The 21,672-nt window shown below is 42.4% G+C and overlaps 1 protein-coding gene across 3 annotated transcripts in view; it reads right to left on the reverse strand.

The window, feature by feature from the left end:
- Positions 1-2,064: 2,064 nt before the first annotated feature.
- Positions 2,065-21,672, reverse strand: part of KCNJ5 (potassium inwardly rectifying channel subfamily J member 5) — a 66,338-nt gene continuing 46,730 nt past the window's right edge. For 2 of the 3 annotated variants that reach the window (XM_037409692.1, XM_037409693.1), the window contains 2 exons: positions 14,253-15,199; positions 2,065-3,859 (listed from right to left, as the gene is read on the reverse strand). In XM_037409692.1, the coding sequence (XP_037265589.1) occupies positions 3,507-3,859; positions 14,253-15,199 (1,300 nt within the window). In that variant the 3' untranslated portion in view covers positions 2,065-3,506. The remainder of the gene's footprint in view (positions 3,860-14,252; positions 15,200-21,672) is intronic. The other variant, XM_037409694.1, reaches the window with a different exon arrangement.

Raw genomic sequence — 21,672 nt, forward strand, 5'->3', positions numbered from 1 at the left:
GATGTAATTATTCAGTGTTTCGAATATGTATTTTTAGCTTGTTTACAGGGTCCATTATATAAATGTGAACGGTTATTTGTGCATGAATAGTGTGTTTACAGGTTATAAATGTTTGTCGTGGAGTATTAGTTAATATTTTTGAAAGTACAGAGGCTGATGAGTGTCTAGTATATGTGTGGGTGGACATATCTATGTGATCTATTTCAACTCCCGTAAGAGATGCAGACTTGTATTTAAATGTTCATTACAGCAAAGAGTGGGTCTATTATGCTTTTATTCCCACAGTTTATTGTCCTGCACACGCTTGTGGAAAGGCAGAGAAACTGATAAAATTTTCAAAGATGACAGTTCTGGAAGACGTTCTCTCCCTTCCAGAAAAGTTCAATAGGCTTGCTGAATTAAAACTCTCTTTGGGATACGTTACAGGAAAAGAAGAATATGGGACAGTCCTGGGGCCTGCCTAAATGCTTTGGAGAGGGTACAACTTGATTGCATTACCAAAACCCACATAGCTGATTGCCGTGCTACACAAATACAAAATAAAATTAAAAAAGAATATATACACAAAATAAGGTTCCCCACTGTTTGTGTATCAAATGCAAGGTGCATTCAGCACTGGAGGATATCTTCCTCCCAATCTGCTCAGTTTATTAAAAAACCTGCGAGGATGTTTCTCCTGTTCTACAGAAATCAGGGAAGTTCTTTCGCTACTGCTCACATTGGCGCTGTTTGAAGCATCGATTCACCAAGGTACTTAGAGCGTATTTGCAAATTCCAAACACAGAAATATTCTGTGAAGCCAACAGAGTACACAGCTGCTTAAGGGCTCTGCTCAAGAGGGGAGGAACACACTCCTCGTCTTACTTCACTGCAACAGATTGGCACCCCGCTCCGCTACCCACCATTCAGCAGTTACTCTGCTTGCAGCATCTCATGTGCAACAACAAAAGCTCCTAACACGTCGGGTAGACGATTTCTCAGACTTGACAGCGTAAGGGAAGAGCAGTTTTGTGTGATGAAATCTCGAGGGCAATGGGAAGATGAAATAACTTTTGGGGTATTTGAAGATGGCTAGCTTCTCTCTGGAGAGTGACAACAATGAGGAATCAAGGTGCCGAGGCAATCTAGCGGTGTTTTCCAAGCTCTCTATCTCTGGCATCGCGTAAGGGACCCAGCAAGCCCGCTCCTCAGGTTGGGTTGAGCTGGACAGGACAGCTGGTTGGGTCGAACTCATACAACACCTGTTTGAGGGGCTGAAATTGCCTCTGACTTGCATAGATCAGTTACATTTTTCATTTCCATTGCTATCCCCTATGTTAGGAGTTCACTTCAGCTACAGAATAAAAGAATTCTGAAAAACAATTTTGACACGTAATTATTTTGCAGAGGTAGGGTGAGAAGTGAGGGCCTTGGAAAAAGAACAAACCCTGCTAGGAAACCACCAAACCCTTACAAGAAACCTCCCCCATTTTCCTCCCTGTTTTCGTCCCTCTGTTCCTCTGAGATTTAATATGGAAAAAGAGGAGCTGAACAGAAAAACTAAATTAGTCCTTTTTCAAAAATTCTACTTGCTTCAGTTCTGCAAAATGCTTTCTAGAACTGAGGAGCATTTCAAATGAAGTGACTTCACTTCAAAACTTACTCTATAACATAATGGTAATTCCTATATCCTGCGGGCCAAGCTGACTGCTGGCTCTTAACGTGATATTAAGTACAACAGTCACATCACACTCATTTTTCCAAAACCCTCAGAAAGAAACACCAATTCCTCTTCTATCTACATTATAATATTAGGTTTCTAATTAAATAGAATCTCTGACCCCTGTAGATAGTATTCTCCTCTTTGTTTACATGTCGATAAGATCATTGCTTTCTATCTTTTTTTTTTAATATCAAGAGGCAAAACCATATTAAAGGTCCCTAGTCTGTGGCTCATTCCATCCCTTCTACAATGTACATTTATTTCATAGATACACATACAGTCCTTCCTATATGGAAAACAAATCTTGCATATTATATGTTCTTCGTTCCATTTTGATAAAGAAGAAATTCTTTATTCTTTAAGAAGTATCTTATTTTTTCCACCAAATTTTAGGGGGTAAGGGAAGAGCTTTTCACCAAGGCCATTCTTTCTCTGTGTTCTGCAAATTCATGGAAATTTTTCATCTCACAGACTAGTTTTCTTCACCCCTTTTCTAGACATGACAATCCTCTTTGGGGAAGTATGGTTCTAGGCTTACCTCTTTGTAAAGACCGAAACTGTTAACTCAGTTTGGTGCTTCACTTGAAAAAGTTACTGGCAGGTTAACATTAGACCTCCAGAGATGTTATTGCTTGTCCCTGGCAGAAGTGGGGAACCGATCCTGCTTTTGGACACCAACTGACGTGCTTGCACTAGCCTGACCAGACAGATGGCTTCACTTATGTCAGTGCATGTTCCCATAAGCATCCATCAGCACCTAAATAAATACGCACTTTGCAGAAGAGCAGAGAATTTTGCAAATTCTCATTTAGCCAGACTACCTACTCCAGGGACTCCGTCTGAAATTCCAGAACATTTCAAATTCCCAGATGGATATTGACTTTTTTTTTAAAATCATCAACTGAAACTGGAACTGGGACATCCAGGACAGAAAAAAAAACCTTCACTGGGGCAAGATCTAAACTTTCTCTCCCCATGGATAGCCTATGAAATGTGTCAGAGAGTCCATGAAAAGAGTACACAGAGTCAGCACTTCTGTTTGAGAAGACAGTCAAAAACATTGGAAAAACATGCTAAAGGCTTGCAGGGAAAGTTGTCTTGTTAATCATGGAATGGGTTGGGTTGGAAGGGACCTTAAAGATCACCTAGGTCCAACCCCCCCGCCATGGGCAGGGACACCTTCCACTACAGCAGGCTGCTCAAAGCCACATCCAACCTGGACTTAATATCAAGACATTTTGCAGGAAATAAATCACAATTACTGTGATCTTGAAGGAAAACACTAAAATCTAATACATTTCATGAAGGCAAAAGACTTTGCTACATACCAAAGAGGGTTTTTTCTTCTTCTTTTAATTTAGCAGTAACAATAGCTACAATACATTGACTCACAAATTAAGTGAAGGTATGAAACCACATTCTTCATACTGAGATGGGACATTCTGAACTTTTGCTTTGTAAATAGCCTGTCAAGGGGGAAGAGTTCTGACCATCCAATGAATATTTTTTGAAACAAACAATTTAATGGGAATTTAAATTTTAACAGTGATGATATTATGTGACCCTTGTCCATATGGATCAAAATGCTTTGCAAATGAGTGCAAAGCTCAGAACCTCACTGTACAGATAAAACGGGAGGGAAACTGAGGCACAGTGCTGTGCAGTGACTCGCCAGGATCAAGCAGCAGGCAACAGAGATCTGGACGTGAATCTCAGCTCTCTGACTCTTTGTTAATTCCTGACTCGCCAGGCCACAGTCTCCCAGTAAGTGTATGTGGGCATCTATGGTCCAGCAGCTCAGGTGTTATACAGGCATATCTTCTTTCACCTCTCCTGCTGTCCCATTGGCTCCATTCAATCCTGCTGGCTCCCTGCCACCTTCTTCCTCTTCTTCTTCTTCTTCCTCTTTTGCTGCCTCTGCTTCTCCGCCTCCGCTCAGGAGGCTGGCACTGGAGAGGTGGCTGAGGAGCTGGCCTTCCCGGCGAGACTCGGCCAGCTCTTTGGCACAGCACACGGGAGTGTTGGTCTCGTAAGTGCTGTGGAAGCTGTTATAGTCGACTTCATAAAAATCCTTCTCCAGGGTGAGGACAGGAGTGAAGCGGTGTCCCCACAGCACCTCGGTGTCCATGTAGGAGCTGCGAGCCTGGCAAGTCATCCCTGGGTAGAAACAGAGGGATGTTAAATGCAAAGCTTGCTCACATGCTCACCCAACCACTTCTTTCATTTAAAAGCACTTCCATGTTTTATCTCCATACCTGATTGCTCTGGGACACAGAAAAGGTCTTCACGTAATAAGCCTCACAAAAGCCTCTATCATGATAAAGCTGAGCACTCAAAGGAAAAGGGATGGATTCATCGCCGCATCTTCAGACTGTTTCCTGAACCTTGTGCTTACGGATTTCAAGTCTGGTACCACTAAGCAGCTTCTCTCTATCCTCATACTCCTCTGTTGAGGTGTTGCTTGTGTGGTTGATACTAACAGCACTCCTGGTGAATCATGCTAGAAGGATATCCAACCCCACCAATGCACCTCAAATCTTGACCCACGGAGCCCGTAAGCAGAACGAACCACTGCCCTGCACTCCGCGGTGTCTGACCCTCTTCATCTACAGCGGTATCAGCCATTCCCTCCACCAAGGTGTACAGCCCGAAAGGTGGAGTGTGCCGCAGCTCCTAGTGATTTATATGGCAAGCTGGCTTTTAAACACCTCTGGAGGGCTCAATCCAGCTGTTTTGGGTCGGCAGAACCAAACCCCACCACGCACAGTCAAGCTCATAAGCATACTGAATTCCATGCATTAATGGATTGTGGATTGAAGGAACAGTGGGCAATGCAAAACTTGTATTTGTCAAGCTGCTTCTCGCCCCCCAGGATCAGTTTATTTATTTACTTTAAAAAGGTTTAAAGAGAAGTTTTGCAGAGCAGGGATAAGCATTCAGCATTGGCGTAACTGTGAATAAATTCTCTTGGAATCACCTGCCAATGCCAAGGCTGACTTCTCTTCCAAGTATTTGTCTTCTGTTTGCCGTAATTATGTTATGATTTTGGAATTAATTCTGGTGACTTTTGAAAAACCTGACCTTATAAAGTCCTCCCACTGTTCTCTTTTGGAGGGTGAGAGAGAGGCCTGACTGGAATACGTTCAATACACACAACTTGAGCCGGTTTCTGGCCAATATTTCCAAGCCTAACTCCTGCAGCCCAGAGGACACAAACAGAAATCTAAAGCAATGCATAGGGGGAACAAGATCAGTGTCAGATGCTCCAGGGAGAAGTATCCTCATCACGCGAGCAACTGAAATCTCAGAGTAATCAGAAAACTCCTTTCCTTAAAAATAAAAAATCACCCCTGTGAAAAGGCAAATATTTTATTCTCGTAATTGCTAGAGTTCATTAAAAGACACCCACACAAGCAAGTTGTCTGGAAAGCTTTATTTGTCTCATTGCTTTCCTTAATTTAAACCCATCAGGCCAGGAGTATGTTAGTTGCTTTTGGTTCTTGGAAGGGGAGAAGAGGAATGGTGACACATGCAACACTGAGAAATTTCCAGTTCTTTATTACAAACTGAAAAGCCAATTTTTTCCCCCAAGAAGATCTGCAGGAGTATTTGCTTCTGAGCAGGAACAACAAGTACAGAGTTAGTCATAGTGTTCCAGCATGCCTGCTTCCTGGACCGGAGGGAACCGGGAAGTGCAGAGACTGCTATGAAAAATACAATAATGGAAGAAGAAAATTACCCCAAGTGTTCTTGCCTTAAGGAGAAGCTCTGTTAAGGCACAGGGCCTTTTCAGGAAACTATCAGCTTTTGCTTTACAAGCCAAAAGCAGTGTGGAGCCTGCTCCTATGTGGACTCCATCCTCGAGGTGAAGGCTGGATGATCTGGACTCCCTTTTACCAGCTAGCAAAGAGCAGCTCGGCGCCCAGGCAGCTCGTGGAGACCTGCTTGTTTTTCTCAGGGGAGCCATGCCGCTGACACTGACAATACTGTTGACCTCCCTGGGCAAGGGCTTTTGTTACAGGCTGTTCTGAGGGTCAGTAATGGAGGGCTGCGGGTCTAATCCTATTTTCTGAGGCTCCCTCATGCTGGGAGGCCAGAATGCCAGACAACCAGCAGCATGTGTCTGTGTCGTGAGGAGACAGTTCAAATAAACTCGCCTTTTTTCCTTTTTCCTTTCCTTTAGAGCTGGTGCAAACACCAGAACCCACAAAGGCCTTCAAGTGCCTCCTCCGAGCTCTGAGAGCTTTCAAAGCCCAGCAGAGAGAGCAGGAGGGGGGACCACCAGGCTCACAGGATTAGGTCCTTGAAGGAACCGGTTGGTTCTCATCATGGCCTTCCAAGTGCTGCATAAAGGTGTCGTGTAGAAGTCCCCAAGGCCAAGATGCGGTGTCCCTGCTAAATGTGGGGTCCTGAGGCATCCAAGGGAACTCCTGCCTTATAATCAGGGCCTGAAATAGCTCCTTCCCTTGGGGGAGTACCTGACAGCCAACGTGCACTCCAGACCATAGTTATCTCCTGCTGTAAGTATTCAATTAAGGAAGGAACAATAGAAAGCTTTCAGCAACCAAATACTGCACACTGCCAGCTTCCTGCAGTAGCTGCTTTCTGTAACCCCAGGGGTACACAGAGCCAGCACAATAAGACAACTTGTAATTGCTCCATAATCCCATTCAAATATTCCTTTTTAGCACATGTGCAGTGGTGTTTTAATTGCGTGGGGACATACTGCTTGGCAACTCCTACATTACCCTGTAAACAACAGCATTGTCTCTGCTTCAAATTCCATTAAGTGCCTGCTTTGCAGGCTGCCCTGTGCTCTCCAGCCTGGTTAATTAATGCATCTGTAATGTCCCTAGCTAATTATTGCCTCTGTAACTGCAAAAAGATGACCGAAGAGGTGTGGAAACAATAAACCTTAGTTTTATTAAGAGCACATGGATGCAGCCACTTTCCACTTGAATACAATTTGCACCGTGCCCTCTGTGCTCTGAATATCTAAGCTTCAGTTTGCAGTGGGGTGGAGTCATTTGTCGGACTAAGAACTTTCATACACGGCTGTGAGAGCCCTGCAAAAATCAGCAGTTTATTTCAGAAGCCTTGCTCAGCCACGTCCATTGGACATCTCAGGTGCAGTGAATCGTTATGCTGCATGCTCCTATCCATCAAGTACCGCGCCAGCTTCGCCAGCGCTGTTCTACTTCCATGCAGGAGCACTCTCTTGTGCAACCCTGAAGCACGGACATTTCAGAGAGCACAAGAAATTGAGGGAGATTCCAAACTCTCAGAATTTCTTGCAAATATAATCATAGTCTTTATAGCCCTGATAAAGACTGTTCATCCTTTTCTTCAAGTAGATATAACTACACATTTTGGGTTTAAATGGTACAGATATTTGCTACGGTGACAGCAAAGTGGTATTCAGTGACTTGGGCATTTCATTTAAATAAGCTTCATGCCAAAAGAATAGCCTCATTTACCCTTTGTCAGTGTAAGTAGATGTGATTCAAAACTTGTTTAAAAATAGTCATAGAGATTTTTATTTTTCAACTGTATCGTTTTTTCCAGATAGTAAGACCATTAAAAATTTAATTTTCTCCTAAACAATCTAGTTTTAAAAAGGGGAAAGTATGTTTAATATAAATTTGTACAATCTGTCAATTGCGGAAAATGTGAAATGATATGTGAAATCTTCAGCTTTCAAGTTTTAGTTAAAGCTTTCTCATCTCTTAATTCAGCAGCTTAGCTTTCAGTTGCAAACACAACTCAATTTTAATTGAAAACAGAGAAAACTTTGCACAAAGTTATAAGCAGATGCACCACATTTTGAATAAAGCTGGAACCAGTTCCAGGCTTTTTAGACAGCTGGAGACCAGAGGACTGTCTCCTGGTTTCAAGTTCTGCAATAAACATTTCATAGAGTTTTAATGATAATTTCATTATAGCAGAATCCTAAGAAGTGGATTTTTTGTCTGTCGGCTGGAGTCACTACATCACAGATCAATAACAGAGTTTGTGCATGTTCCTGTTTAAGGCAGCCATAGATGCCTTCCTAAACGGCTCGTTTCTGGTTTCCAGCAGATGAAAAGATACAAAATATATTGCTATGTGTATTAAACCAGGTGTTTCATTACATTCGCGAACAGAGAGAGTCACTGACGAAAGACTGGTGTGTAAAATAGGTGTCAGGGAGCTCTACGAATAAGGCACTTTTCTATCATCAAAATCAGTTGGGATCAAGCAGCTTACATTTTATCAAAGACAAAGGAATGTTAATACGTGCTGACAAAAAGCAGTTATTTGATGGCTCACTCAGTAAGGAGCCTGTTTTTTTCTGCAGCGTACTCAATGGGAGTTGCAGATTTCAGAACGTTTCGCTGCTCGCAATACCACCGATTATGCAACTGGAGCAGACGCTTCTGGCTCTGCCACGCTGCTAGGAAAAGTGGAGATTGCTCCTGATTTCCAGGTCTTGTATACCCTTAGGTTACCAGTTCGACTCAAACTTTGTTATCGCCGGCCAAATCTAACTGCATTTGCGGCTGTTTGGTTATCCAGAGAACCAGCAGTACCTCTCCAGCTGTTGGAGGATGCGTATTTTCATCAAACACACCGTCAGAGCCAGTACCTTTACTGGCAGTTTAACGGGAGAGGGCAAGGGGACCACAAAGCGTGGTCTACCGACCCAAGAAACTGCCACAGGCTCCCATCTGATCACATCAACAGTACAGTCAAATCCTTCAGTCCTGCTACGCGGCCTGAACTTTCTCAGTGGGGAGAGATATCCCAACCCCTGGGGCTGTCAAGACAACATTTTTCATCAGCCTAAAATTAACTCTCCTCATTTAAATGCCACAGAGCTCAGTGATTATCTGCTGGCAAAATGTCATGTGGATGCTGACTGTATGTTTGCCATATTTGCTAGGCTCTCTCTGCAGTTCAGACACAGATACTGCTGGAAGTGATTTCACTTCTCCGTCCTTGTTTTCATACACTGCTGTGTGCTGGGTGACTCTGACCCTTGTACTGGATGCACGAAAGCTGCATAATACGTACTCTGCTCCTTCAGCTGAACCCCAACTGTGCTACAAGAGTACAAAGAACCGACGGGCTCAGACATATAGTGAAGACTGATGTAAATTAGGATGGCAAGGAGTAGTTATAAAAATTTTAAGTTCTATCACTCTAATTAAGCAATACATGTCTTTAGATGAGCATCAGCATTTGGATAGTTGTAACATTTATTAGTCCCTTTGCGTTAATTAGACCAAAGAGCACGGTAACCTCCAAAAAGTCAATATTCCTCCAACTTGAAAAGGAATATTAGAAGGTAGAAGCGTGGTCCTCCAATTATTTGTGCTTGTCTCCTTTAGTGGAGGACATGTCTGGGCTTGATTCACTTTGATTTTTATGCCAGTGGAGAGTAATAGGATTTTAATTTATCTGAATTTTCTCCAGGCATGCAAAAGCTCCTAGGCACTGGAAATGGAAAAAAGAAAGAAGAAAAAAAAAAAAAAGAAGAAAAAAAATGGACCTTATGATTTAAATAGCTTGGATCCAATTGCCATGTCTCTACCAGGCACAACCTGAGCACCCAGCTCATGCCATGTAACTTTAAGCCCTTCACAAAGGTATTTACAGTGACTGCAGAGGCACCTAAGATGACTAACCTGCCAGGGTCTACCTCTGGAGGGCAATTCAGCTCAGGAAAAGAATGACTTGAGATGTCTCTCTCTTCCCTGTAATTATATAAGCATTTTCTGTTAACAGTTCTGCAAGGTCCTTCTTGCAGAAAAGAAAACTTATTTATATGCAAAATGCAAAACAAAACAACAAGACAACCCAAACCAGATGATGAATGCATGAAAACTCCATTCAGTAATTTCACCCTTCCTTTGTTCTCCCATGAAAATCATGATTAATTTCAGGATATCTGATGTTGTGACTACTTCTTTTGGTCCTGTATTTACAGCCAGGAAATCTTACTATGCCCTCTGTAAAAATGGATAAACTGAGGTGCAAAAAAGCTGCTGTTTGCCTACACTTTCACAGGGACAGGATGAGGTGAATTACTCCTAATCATTAAACTACTTTTTATCACACAGACTCTAAGCTAGAAATATATAGGCCTATCCTTTCCTAAGAGTTTATTAAAACTTCATTTAGTGACTAGGCTAATCAGGCATCTGGACTGTCTCTTGTGGCTTATTTAACGGTGGTAGGGAAAAGAGGTAATGAAAACCGGTGAGGAGCAAGACTAAAGTAACAAGCACTGCTGTCTCTGTGCCCAGACAATAGCAATGCTGGACACTGTAGATACAGAACCAGGTTTGCATGACAGCTACTGATAAATCAGTTTTTGCTTAATTGTCAGTAGAAACCAGTGGAAGAGTAAAATCGGAAGAGAAGAGAGCCTCTTCAAACTATCTGCCAGAAAGTCTCATAGGATATGCCGGCTGCATCATCACAGGGAGTGATGGCTTACAGAAAAAAAAAAATTCAAAAAAATATTGGACTCTCCAATGTTCTCTAACTGAATCAGCCAAATTCCTCATCGTAACCCAGCTGACTCTGCATGCACATGGAAGGGGGGTCTGAATCTCCCCTGCTCTTCTGTGTGCCAGCACCCTTGCTTGATACAACATGTTCAATTCAGGATCCGGGGGGTAAGGACAAGAGGTCTGGCCAACAACAGCCTAGACCTAGTCTGTCAAAAGGATGGATCTCAGTTTGCCACTGTGGGAAACAGAAAGGCAGTGAAAGCAAAAATGTATTCACGTTGCAAGCAGATTTTCCACCTTCACTTTCTTCCCTTTTATTGCAGGTCATATTTGGGCCAGATGATCTTGACAAGTGTCCCTTTCAGATAAGGCAAAGGAGAATTAATTCCCTCAAGTAATCTCTGTGACCAATTCATTAAGCAGGCACTGTGAGTGATGCTGCTGCTTTCAAGATGCCCACGAAGCAGCACTGCAAGCCAAAACACTTGTCATCTATATTGATTTTGTCTCTACAGTGGTCATTCCACTCAGCAATGATCACAACAGATCTGCCCAGAAACTTCCGTCTCCCTCTGGCATTTTTTAACCTCTGGTGGAGTCACAGTGCCTCAACCACACTAAAATATCGATTGGAAAAACCCATGTCAGTGGGCGCTGTGCCGCAGCTGCCATTGCGGGTTGGTTAGTAGAACAGCTGTGGGTCCCTGGAGAGCTCTCACTAGGATAATACAATGTTTGTTTTCTTTTTCAGCAAAATAAAAATATTGCATTTTAGGCTGGCTGGTATGTTTCTTCTGTGTTGCTATTCTTCAGTGTGTTGTTATTTATCCTTTTAAAAATTCAAGTCAACTTGAAAACAAAAACATGGGTTTAAAACACAATGATTCACTTTGTAAAAAAAAAAAAAAAAAAAACCAAAACAAAAAACCAACTTGAAATGTCTAGGAAATTCAAGTCAACTTGAAAACAAAAACATTGTTTGAAACCACAATGTTTCATTTTGTAAAAAAAACAATGACTTGAAGTGTTTTAACTCTTCAGAATTTATTCTACACTTTTCATTTGAAACTATGTACCATCTTTGCCTTCCACTGGATCAGAATTAAACTTCAATGTCTGTAAAAGAGTTACTTATTTGAGAGAAGACAATATATTGCATTTGTAATATATGTGGTGTTGGCTAAAGCTATTGGAAATAGCTATAAAATTGCTGTGCCAAATTTGCAGTGAAAAATATTCACGTTTTTAGTCAAGGCATTATGTTTAAATTTCTTCAGTCATTTGCACATTGACAATCAGCATTTTGACCTGCTTTCAAAATACCTTACAAAAAATACAGCTGTCTTTTCCCTACCAGTGCAGGATGCATTCATGGTGTGATTTGCTGTTGTCTGTAAAGATGGAATAAGTTTCCATGAAGTTTTACTCCCGACAGCAACTGCAGAGCTGAGCCACCTCCAAGACAACGTGCAGGACTTGCTTGCCTCTTGTGCACCACGAACAGAGCTATATACTCTGACCAGCTGTACCCCTGAACACTGTAATGGTGGTTCCTAATTTTTTCATAGGGGTTACTAAGGGAACAAATGGTCTGTTGCATTTCTGTACTGCTCTGAACCTGACCAGGCTTTAACAGCATCATGATTTCATAGAATTCACACTGCAAGTAAATGACACCATTCCCGAAAGCAGATGGGGCTTGATCAATGTGATAGGAAGTAAAGAACCTAAAGAATTTGCTCGGAGCAGATTTTAAGCTATGGAGGTAGGGATTAATATGCCCTAAACTGCTTTATCAATATTATGAAGTGTGAGGACAAAGCAGGAAGGCACAAACACTGTGTTTCTGGAAGCCACTCTCATTGTAGCAAAATATCGCACCCTCCCAGTTGCCATATGTCATTCAGAAAAACATCTCAGGCTCTGAATCAGATAGAGGCATCATCTCAGGTCTCCTCTGCTCTAAGTTCAATGCAAACTGGCTCTTCTAGCTCCAGTTTTGGAATTTCACAGCCTGTCTTCGGAGACCAGAATAATTAATTTCCACAGATGTATGCTCTTTAATATCATTACACACTGGCCTGTACAATCCCTCCGGGAGAGGAGCCCATTTGTACAGCAATATTATTCCTATGCCATGCTTTTAATTTTGAGGTTGTTATTGATAATGACTTCCTCTCGTACATATCTAGCAGAGGCTGAGCTTTCAGAAGGGGAAGGCAGCACAGAGCTCCTCAAACAGGATTTGACAGTGTCACTGTGTGATGAGGAAAGAGGCTTTGGACAAACAAGGAACTGCATTCCATGCTCAGATTAGGAGGTTCTAGTGTCTAGTAAATATTTCGGCTATAAAATAAGCTTCCATTACAAATCTTTGCCTTTGATAGTCTTTTCCACCCACCTTCTTTTGCCACATATTTATAATACTCTGCTGGGAAAGAGTATTTGCCTAGTAATGCCAAACGAATTCTACAGCCCAGTACCCCAGCCTAGGTGCAGTGCAATCTGTACATAACCTCCCATTAGCTCCAGAAAAGTCACTTGTTGCTATTCACCTCGTGACTGAAGGGAGATACCAGGAAACTGCATTAGCTTTCTGCAGAGCTGTCTTGAAGAGCAAAGGTCTGGGCTGCAAGAACTGGAGAGACTTTCCCCTTACATCTGGTTATTAGGACACTAACAAGGACACATCTCAAGAAGGAGACAGTACTAATAGTACGAAAGGTCCAGAGTCTGTGAGACGGGGTGCTGATACCACTGAGTACTCATTTTAAACCGAAACCCCTTGTTAGTGTTTGGGAGATGACCCATGCCTCCTACAAGGTGGAAAAAAAATCCAACCGCCACCAACAGAAAAAACTTGGGTTCAACGGTGCCATCTCATCTAACTAAAATCCTAGAACACCAAAGGGCAAACTTGCTTATTAACGCTTCTTTGCACCTCTGACTCTGTGTTTCCACATCCATCCTTAAAGGCCCTGATAGGGCCAAGGCATGCTGCCACCCCCAGACCCAGAGAGCCTGGCTGAAGGGAGCATCAGCATCTCGGGGTGCTGAAACACACTTGCTGTGCTAGAAGCAGAGCAGAGCGAGCCTGACAGCTCCTCCTCAAAGCCGAGAGTAAATGAATTAGCTGCAAGTGGTAAAACAGCCCCACGGTCTTTTAGGTGAGACTCCAGAGTGAACGCACCCTCCTCCCCAGCCAGACCGCTAGGAGATAACACTGCATCCCACCTGTGGAGAGGAGCCTGGAGGCCTCCGTGGCCATCCGCTCGCTCGGCTTGAGGGGCACGCTGCCGCTTCCCTCTGCTACACTTGGGAAAGCTGAGGCACACCGCTTTTCCAGATTTGTTATACATGCATGCAGACTTCTTTCATCACCTGCCACAAATACACCCATAGGAGCAAACTGGGAATCAGCTGACTGTACCTCCTGATCTACCCATTACACAGCATTGTTTTAAGCTGTTAAACAGCTGCGGGGTTGCAAGAGTCACAAAAGTGGTTTCTGTATTTTTCCTCTTTAAGCTCCTTTTGAAAATATATGTCCTACATCACGTGCAAGTCATTCAGTTTCAGCACATGCTGTAGTTTCAGCACATGCTGTTTTATTGGATATAGTAATACTTGGGCACTTCCTTTACAGCCTCCATCAAAAAGCAACACTACAGCAATACCTAAAATAGCACAGTTACAGCCAATTTTTAATACAGAGGAGAAATGGAGAAAGATTTGTGTCATGAATTTTGATCACAAGGAACAGGACCACAGGAGATCTCATGAATTCCTTTAGTCCATCCCTTTACTCCCATGGATCAGTTCTAAGTGATTACGGACAGCTCCTTGACTAACGCCTTCACCTGAATCCCGGACTTCAACGTGAGTTAAAGGACCCATCTATTAATTGCTAGTTATCTCAGACCATGACATGTCCCAACATGTTCTCAGTGCAGGTGAGATTACATTGGCAGTAAAATCTTAATGCCAAACTGCACTCCATTTTTTCCCCTTCTCCCCCTCAAAATTGTGACCGACTTCAAGCAAGTCCTTACCTGTTGCTTCCACCATTCCTTCCAGGATGACCACAATTTCAAACTCCTCCTTCTCCAGTTGGGTGCGGGACATCTCCCAGAAGGGGCTTTTCTCGTTGATTTCATGTGAGATGATAAGGGGTGACACCAGGAACAATCTGTCATCTCCAGTGTCAAATCCCACGTTGATGTCTGTTTGGTTCAAGGGAATAAACTCTCCTTCTTTGGTCTGTTTGGACTTAATCAGTTTGGCTCTAATGGAAGCCTCGACAATGTGGGAATTGCGGAGGTCTCCAACCCGGAACATGAGACAGAGCTTCTCATCCCTCATGGAAATCACTGCGTTGTTAGAAAACATGAGGGTTTCAGCCCTCTTCTTTGGTTGGCTGATCTTGACAAACATGCATCCCACCATGAACGCATTGACAATGGAGCCCAGAATAGCCTGGATCAGGAGCAGTACGATGCCCTCGGGGCACTTCTCCGTTATGACCCTATAGCCATACCCGATGGTTGTCTCAGTCTCGATAGAAAACAGAAATGCAGAAACAAATCCACTGAGATTTTCAACACAGGGGATCCAGTTCTCATCTTCAAGGTGGTCCAGGTCTCCCCGGATATAGGCAATGAGCCACCAGATGAATCCAAAAAACAACCAAGTGATGGTGTAGACCATAGTGAAGACAAGAAGATTAAAACGCCACTTAAGGTCCACCAGCGTAGTGAAGAGGTCACTAAGGTATCGATAGGTTTCTTGGACATTTCCATGGTGCACATTGCACTTGCCGCTTTTTTCCATGTAACGCTGTCGTGGCTTCTTACCTTCTGCTGATATGAGGCGGGTTCGGTCAGTGGCGATGGGGACATCATCTCGAGCCTGTTTGGGAATCTTCTTAGGCTCTCTAGATGTAACTCCGATGTCCATGTCCTGGTTCATGAAGATCCTAGAATCTCCGGCCATGGCTGGGCTGCAGGAGAACAAAGAAATAAAGTTCAAGATAGGACGAAAATTGCCGAGACAAAAGCCGTCTCACTTTACTGCCTGAACCGTTACGGCAGACCAGGAGAACAAACACTGCAGATATTAATGCTACGCTGACAGACTCTGCCCCGTGCTGGTACAGGGCTGATACAGGCTGATTCTACATCAGGAAAGCTTTTTGCTACGGCCACGTCTTCCCTCCTAGCATCGCTTTGGGAAATAGTTTGAAAGGCTTCAGCACTTCTCCCACAACAGCCACTTCCTAAATACGATGCTGCACTGAACTGGATGTTAAATACAGATTCATGATACACAGTTGCTTCAGACATGAACCAGCTGCCAGTCATTTTGTTTAACATACTGCTGGAACCTCAGAAATTATGGCACCGTCTGGAAATCCTGAAATAGGTAAACCTTGTAACAGTTTTTCGGTTGGTCTTTTTTTTTCTTTTTTTTTTTTTTGGTCCTCAGATTTTTTTAGGTCCCAAATTTGGTTGAGAACACAACCAGAAGCCCAGTAAAGATACATCAACATGTATTTTCAAGAGGGACTGGAGTTTTTTGATGCCTCAGGTTTTGGGTGCATACCAAGAGAAACCTTAGAAATTAATAGAAAACGCTGAGCACCACTGTCTACCTAAATGTCACATAAATCTAAATTATGCATTAAGGTTTCCCTGACAGTCAGCAGAGAAAGACACCTCCAGGGATAATTCAGATTTCAGGAGTGCTGAATCACCTTCTGGAAGTACCCGCTCCCTCCACAAATTATTCTGGGAGCCTGGGCTCCAAATGTGAAATAGGCATTTAATTCAGCATCTTGAATTATGTGTCTGAAGGTGTGATGAATCCAGGCCTACTGTTAATCAGATATATCAGAACCGGCCCCTTTACTTCATCTGACATCAGACAAAAACACCAGAGACTTTCAGAAACTTAACAGACAGCTATTAGTAAGCCCACTGTCAACGCACAAAACTACACTTAACAAGATACAAATAAATAATACAAAATGATGTCTGCAATGAATTTTGCAGGTTATAATACAACATCCTGTTTACCAAGATGATTAGATACTCCTTTAAAAAAACACACACGCACATGCTCTCTTGAAAAAAGAGGCACAGACAAAATCCCTGTGAAAGGCTACCCAAGAAGCCTTAGGGATATCAAAGATAGAGTAGCAATATTTTCTATGGCGTTCATTCTCTGCATTGTCCTCTGCAAATCCTATTAAAAGCTGACTAAATCTATTACTGCTCCCTCCATCTTTAATCTTCTTATGCGTCTGTGAATGAGAAAAGGTGTAGAGATACAATTAAGAGTATCTTGGGAAAGACAATTTTAAGATTGAGCAAAGTAGCTTCATCTTTTCAGTATTAAAAAGCACAAAGGGTGGGCGGGAAGGAAGCAGAGGCAGGATGAATAAATGAAGCAACAAATTTCCACTTCCATTCTGCTGTAGCCAAGTCTGGTTAACAGCAAAGAATTACTCTTAGCCCTTGTATAAGTCACCATCAATCATTACTCCAACGAAGCAGCCAGAGCCTGTTGCTGGAACCGTACCCGCTGGCTCTGTTCACCAGGGAGCCCAGCCATCTGTCCACAGCACAGTCCCAAAGCTTCTTTGTGCTGGCACATTTGCCTGGTTTGCAGGGTTTGGGCCAGTGCAGCCACAGGAAGGGGTAAATAATAGGGATTAATGATGCTGGGATGGTGAGTTAGGAGGAGTCAGGTTCGCTGCCCTCGCTGCATATGATCCTGGACGTGGGATAGATAATGCCAGCACCATGCTGTTCCTTTCCTCAAACAGCAACATCAAAGGTTTTGGCCGAATATTAATCCCTACCTCGATTTCTTTCACTCCTGAAGGGAGGACTGCTGAGAGCTGGCTCATGGTATATTTAGACACATCTTCTACTTAGCCATTTTCTACTACCTGTTGCAAATTCTAATCTCCTGGACCATCGGTCTGGCTCTCTCCTGCCTTATGGCGTGTGTCTATTTGTGTGTGTGCAAAGTGTATTGACTCTCACTTCACAACATGTGAAAGCATATGCTATGCCGAGTGCAAGTCAGAACAATCACACCCTTTTTTTCCTCCCTCCTTAACAGGGAAAGAGGCATCCCATCCATGGACTTAAAAAGAATTACATACAGAGAAGAACCTCTTTGCTTTCTTCTTAGGAATATTACTTTTGAGCCTTGTTTGCATCGTTTGATTAATCTAAAATTACTTCACTTGGACTAATAAGATTTTCATCAATCTATGTATAGAAATGTAAAAAGAGGCACGCGTTGCATGTTTTCAGTTTAAAAAGAATTAAAGATAATTTTGTTTAAAAAGTTATATTTGAAGCTGTTTCACTTACACTGGCACTATGTAAGAAAGAACAATCAATTTCAAGACATTCCAGTGTAAGGTTTCATATTTTAGATTCATACCAAAGAGACCAAAAGGATCTTGAAATATATTAAAAAGAACAGAACAGAATAAAAGCAATCAAAAAGCCTAAATCCCTAGAAATATCACTGTGGGGACTGCCCATTAATGAAGGTGCAGGGAAACCTGCTTTAACTAAAACACTTGAGGGACCGGCAACATCGCTTTCCTAATGCTACTGATCTTTAACAATAGGTCAAGTGAAATCTTTCTGGAAACCTTCAGGAACACCTTGAGGCAGAAAAATTCCTGCTGTAGATGAACTTCACTGACAGCTTCAGTGGCATTACCATTTCTCCTAATAAACTCTCCCATCACAGTATAAGCATAACTGCAGTACATGGTTATGGAAAATAGTTAAGCAGATGAATCTTTGCATTAGAATCTTGAAAAGGAGTAATATTGGTTAGCAGTTTGAGCACAGGTTTGGATGTCTGAAGACTAGCCAACTTTCTGTTCCAAATTATTTCAGTATTTTTTCTCTAATTCTGAGCAAAACCCTGCCTTTCCCTCTGCCTTAATTCCCCAGCTGTAAAATCTGTGATATGGATATGAATGGCCTGTGAGATCCTAGGCATAAGAATCTTCTAGGAAATTTGCTATCAATTCCTTATTATTTTAATTGCCCTGGGAAACTTTAGCACAAATGACAAGAAACTATCAAAGCAGCACTCCATCTATGTAAGGATTTGGTTAACTCCTTCATCGTACAGTATATTGCCACTGCTCTCAAGCATACACGTCTTTTCCAGATAACGGTAATTATGTACAAGCATCTCACGGAGATTTAGACTTCAGTTTGTAAATCACTGCTCCCTCCAGCAAAGAGATTTGTGAGATGAAATTGCCTCCTATAGTCACACACACCTCCCTGTTTCTTTGGCATTTACCATCTTTGGTTAAATGAGGCCAGGGTAATAAAAATGTCACTTTTGTACAAAGCTGCTTTCCTTTTGGACAGGCTACTGCAAAAGGAGATGTGAGTCAGTGTATTATCAGCCTTGCAAAGAGGCTTTTTATCAGACTTGCTGTTGCTCAGCTTTTGCCCAGATGACAGACGCGGGGCAGGCGGTGACATTTAGGGCTCTTAGATTTGCTGAAGAAGAGTCAAGCTGGGGTTAGCTAAGGACCTTCAGGAGGCACTGTTTTGCAGAGCTGTCTACAAGCCCTGCCTGACAGAGCTGACGTACCTCCTGATAGCTCCACATCTTCAAGACAGAAATTTGCTGAAGACATCGCAGAATGTAAAACAAGAAAAGTCTGCAAGAAACTTTTTTCTCCTGCTGACTATGACGACTTTTTCAATTTAAATAATCACTGATCTCACTTAAGTAAATGCAAGTTCCAGTGGGCACTCTTACTTCTGGAGAGGTTTAAACTGGCAGGCAGGAGACTGAAGACATGAATTTGTCACCAGGTTTGTGTAAAAAAATACTTCTTTATGTTTGTTTTAAACCTAATGCCCATGTTTTCTTGCATTATGAGAATAAATGAGCAACTGTTCTTTAGGAAACCACACACCTTCCCAAATCAGGATTCCACTTCTGTCTTCTCTTTTCCCAGAGTCCCATACTACTCCACAAGCAATGAATACAGCAGTAAATAGAAACCAGATCATTACTGAAAAACTTGACCAGGTTCTTTTGCTGCCTGTTGGCCCACACCATGTAAAATAGACCCAAGGTTACTGTCCCAAGATTCCTCTGCGGATTTATTCTTCTTTGGGTTACACTGCTGCAAGGAATGAAGTTCTTAATTAACAGACACTAGCAACATGGGAAAGTTGGTAGAGGAATAGAACAAATTCATGCAGTGGCACCCAAAGAGAATAAAAGCATTGACTGCTGAACACTGAGTGCTAGTGGAAAGGTGGAGGAAGAAGAAATATTAGGAAAAGGTGGCCTTTGACAATCTGAAGATAAATGGCTATTAGGGAGGTGCTGACTGACATGTGGGGCTTTGATTTCCCTGAGAAAGGCACCTTTCCCGCTATCAAAGGATATTTACTGCCTGTGTATGACTGAGACTGAACAGCCAACAATGCCAACACAAGATTACCTTTCGAGGCATACATATGCATGTGAGAAAAGGAAAGGCGGGTAGATTTTGTGCAAATCGTGTCATCTTTCAGTTTTCTGAGTTATAAATAGAGGTTGTGGTGGCTGCTGCTTTGGAAAATGCTTGGAGATCCACAGGTGGAGGGAATGATGTTATGCTATTCAAAACCAGGGCTAAACATTTAAGAAAACTGCACAAGAAGGGAGACCCATGGCACTTCGCTAAGAAACATGGTTCAAAAGCTCCCTCATCCAAATAATTGCTTCTCAAAGTGTAATCTCCCTCAGCACCGAAGTAGGAAGATGCCGCTCATTTCCTCTTTGAGTTTTCATTAAGTCACAGCACTGCTTTTCTAACAGGCTGACAGGCATGATTTTACAACAGAGCTCCTCTGGCACTAGAGGAGACACCCAACCACGAGTACACAAAAATAGGTGGCTGCTGATTAACTAGGCTGCTGCTAAAGAAGCAGGATGACTTTGTGCTTGTTACGGAGCCAAGGTGATGGGAGTTCATTAGGCTCAGAAATACCGAAACAAAGGGTGTTCAGTCTTTCAAAAGAAAATACCTCCGGGTAGGAAGGTAATATGACAGAAAGACAGAAAGAGCTTAGGGTCATTTGCACTTTACTTTTATCTGCTAATTACCTCCCAATCTATCCTTCTCCCCAGCAACGCTGGATAATCACCTGAGTATATCCCTGAGTGTATCCCTGAGCCCTTTCATCGTTCAGTTGTAAGGTGGCAATGTGGCCACCCCACTCCTAGATTATCCAAATGTTTCACAGTGTTCAACACAGGTATCACGTGCTTAAAGGATTTTATTTGTTTATTTATCAAGATCTGTGTAACAAGGTAGTGCTCTGTTTCCCATCTCTTAAGACGGGGAAGTGAGTCACAAAGGTACTTGCTTCTTCCACACTTACCCTGGGGGTCTGTGGCAGGGCAGGGAATTAAACCTAGCTTCCAAAATCCTAAATGAGTGCCTGTAATCACTGCACCACTCTTCTTGCCTTCCCCCAATCCAGCAGCAATGAATACAGTCTCCATATGCTTCAGGTGTGTCTAAAGATTACTTTGAGAATACCTACATAGCCTGATCTATCAGCATGAATAACCTAGCAAGATTATTTTTAATGCCAAGAAATAATGTTTTGGTTCCTCAAGTACCTACAGGTTTCAAATAGATTTTTTTCCCCTCAGCTATGGATTAAAGTATAAAAACATCCAGTATAAAACACAAGTTGGCAGTTGCATTAAATATATTGACTTCAGACTAACGCAGAACAGTGAAGAAACTAAACTGCAATGAGAATAAAGACTGGGGTGGGTTGTTGGGGTTTTGTTGGTTTGGGGGGTTGGGTTTTTTTTGGTTTGGGGTTTGTTTTTTGGTTTGGGTTTGGGTTTGGGTTTTTTCCAGAAAAAAGGTGGAAACCAGAGAACACCTTATGATAACGAACCCAGTGTACAGGCTATAATAATTGGTTATAAAACAAGAACTGGAGAACATGGAGAGAACATGGAGTTTTCACAACATAAGGGGTACCTACTACTTGATAGACCATAGTTCAAATACATGGGCTGGGTGGGAGGCTATAATCCATATAACTTACAGTCAATTACCTTATACTTCATTGAATTAAAGAAGTTGCACATCAAAAGTCCATGTGCAAAGGATGCAATCACAATACTATGCTCGTAGGTGTTTTTCTTCATTTTGAACAGTCAAATGATATTTTCTTTACTAAAAAACAAAGCCTGAAAATAAACCAGTTTGATCCTTCCACCTCCAAGGAAACGACTCTGCCTGAGGCACTCTGCAGCCTCTCTGTCCTTCTACACAAGACTATTTTTAGGGGGACCTTATGGCGTCATTGAAAATTTGACCATTATCTTTCAACCAACACAACTGAACAAAGAAAAGGAGACACTTTTGTCCTGAAAAGACACTCTTGTTTC

Source organism: Falco rusticolus, chromosome 16 (assembly GCF_015220075.1).
Source record: "Falco rusticolus isolate bFalRus1 chromosome 16, bFalRus1.pri, whole genome shotgun sequence".
Taxonomy (NCBI): Eukaryota; Metazoa; Chordata; class Aves; order Falconiformes; family Falconidae; genus Falco; species Falco rusticolus.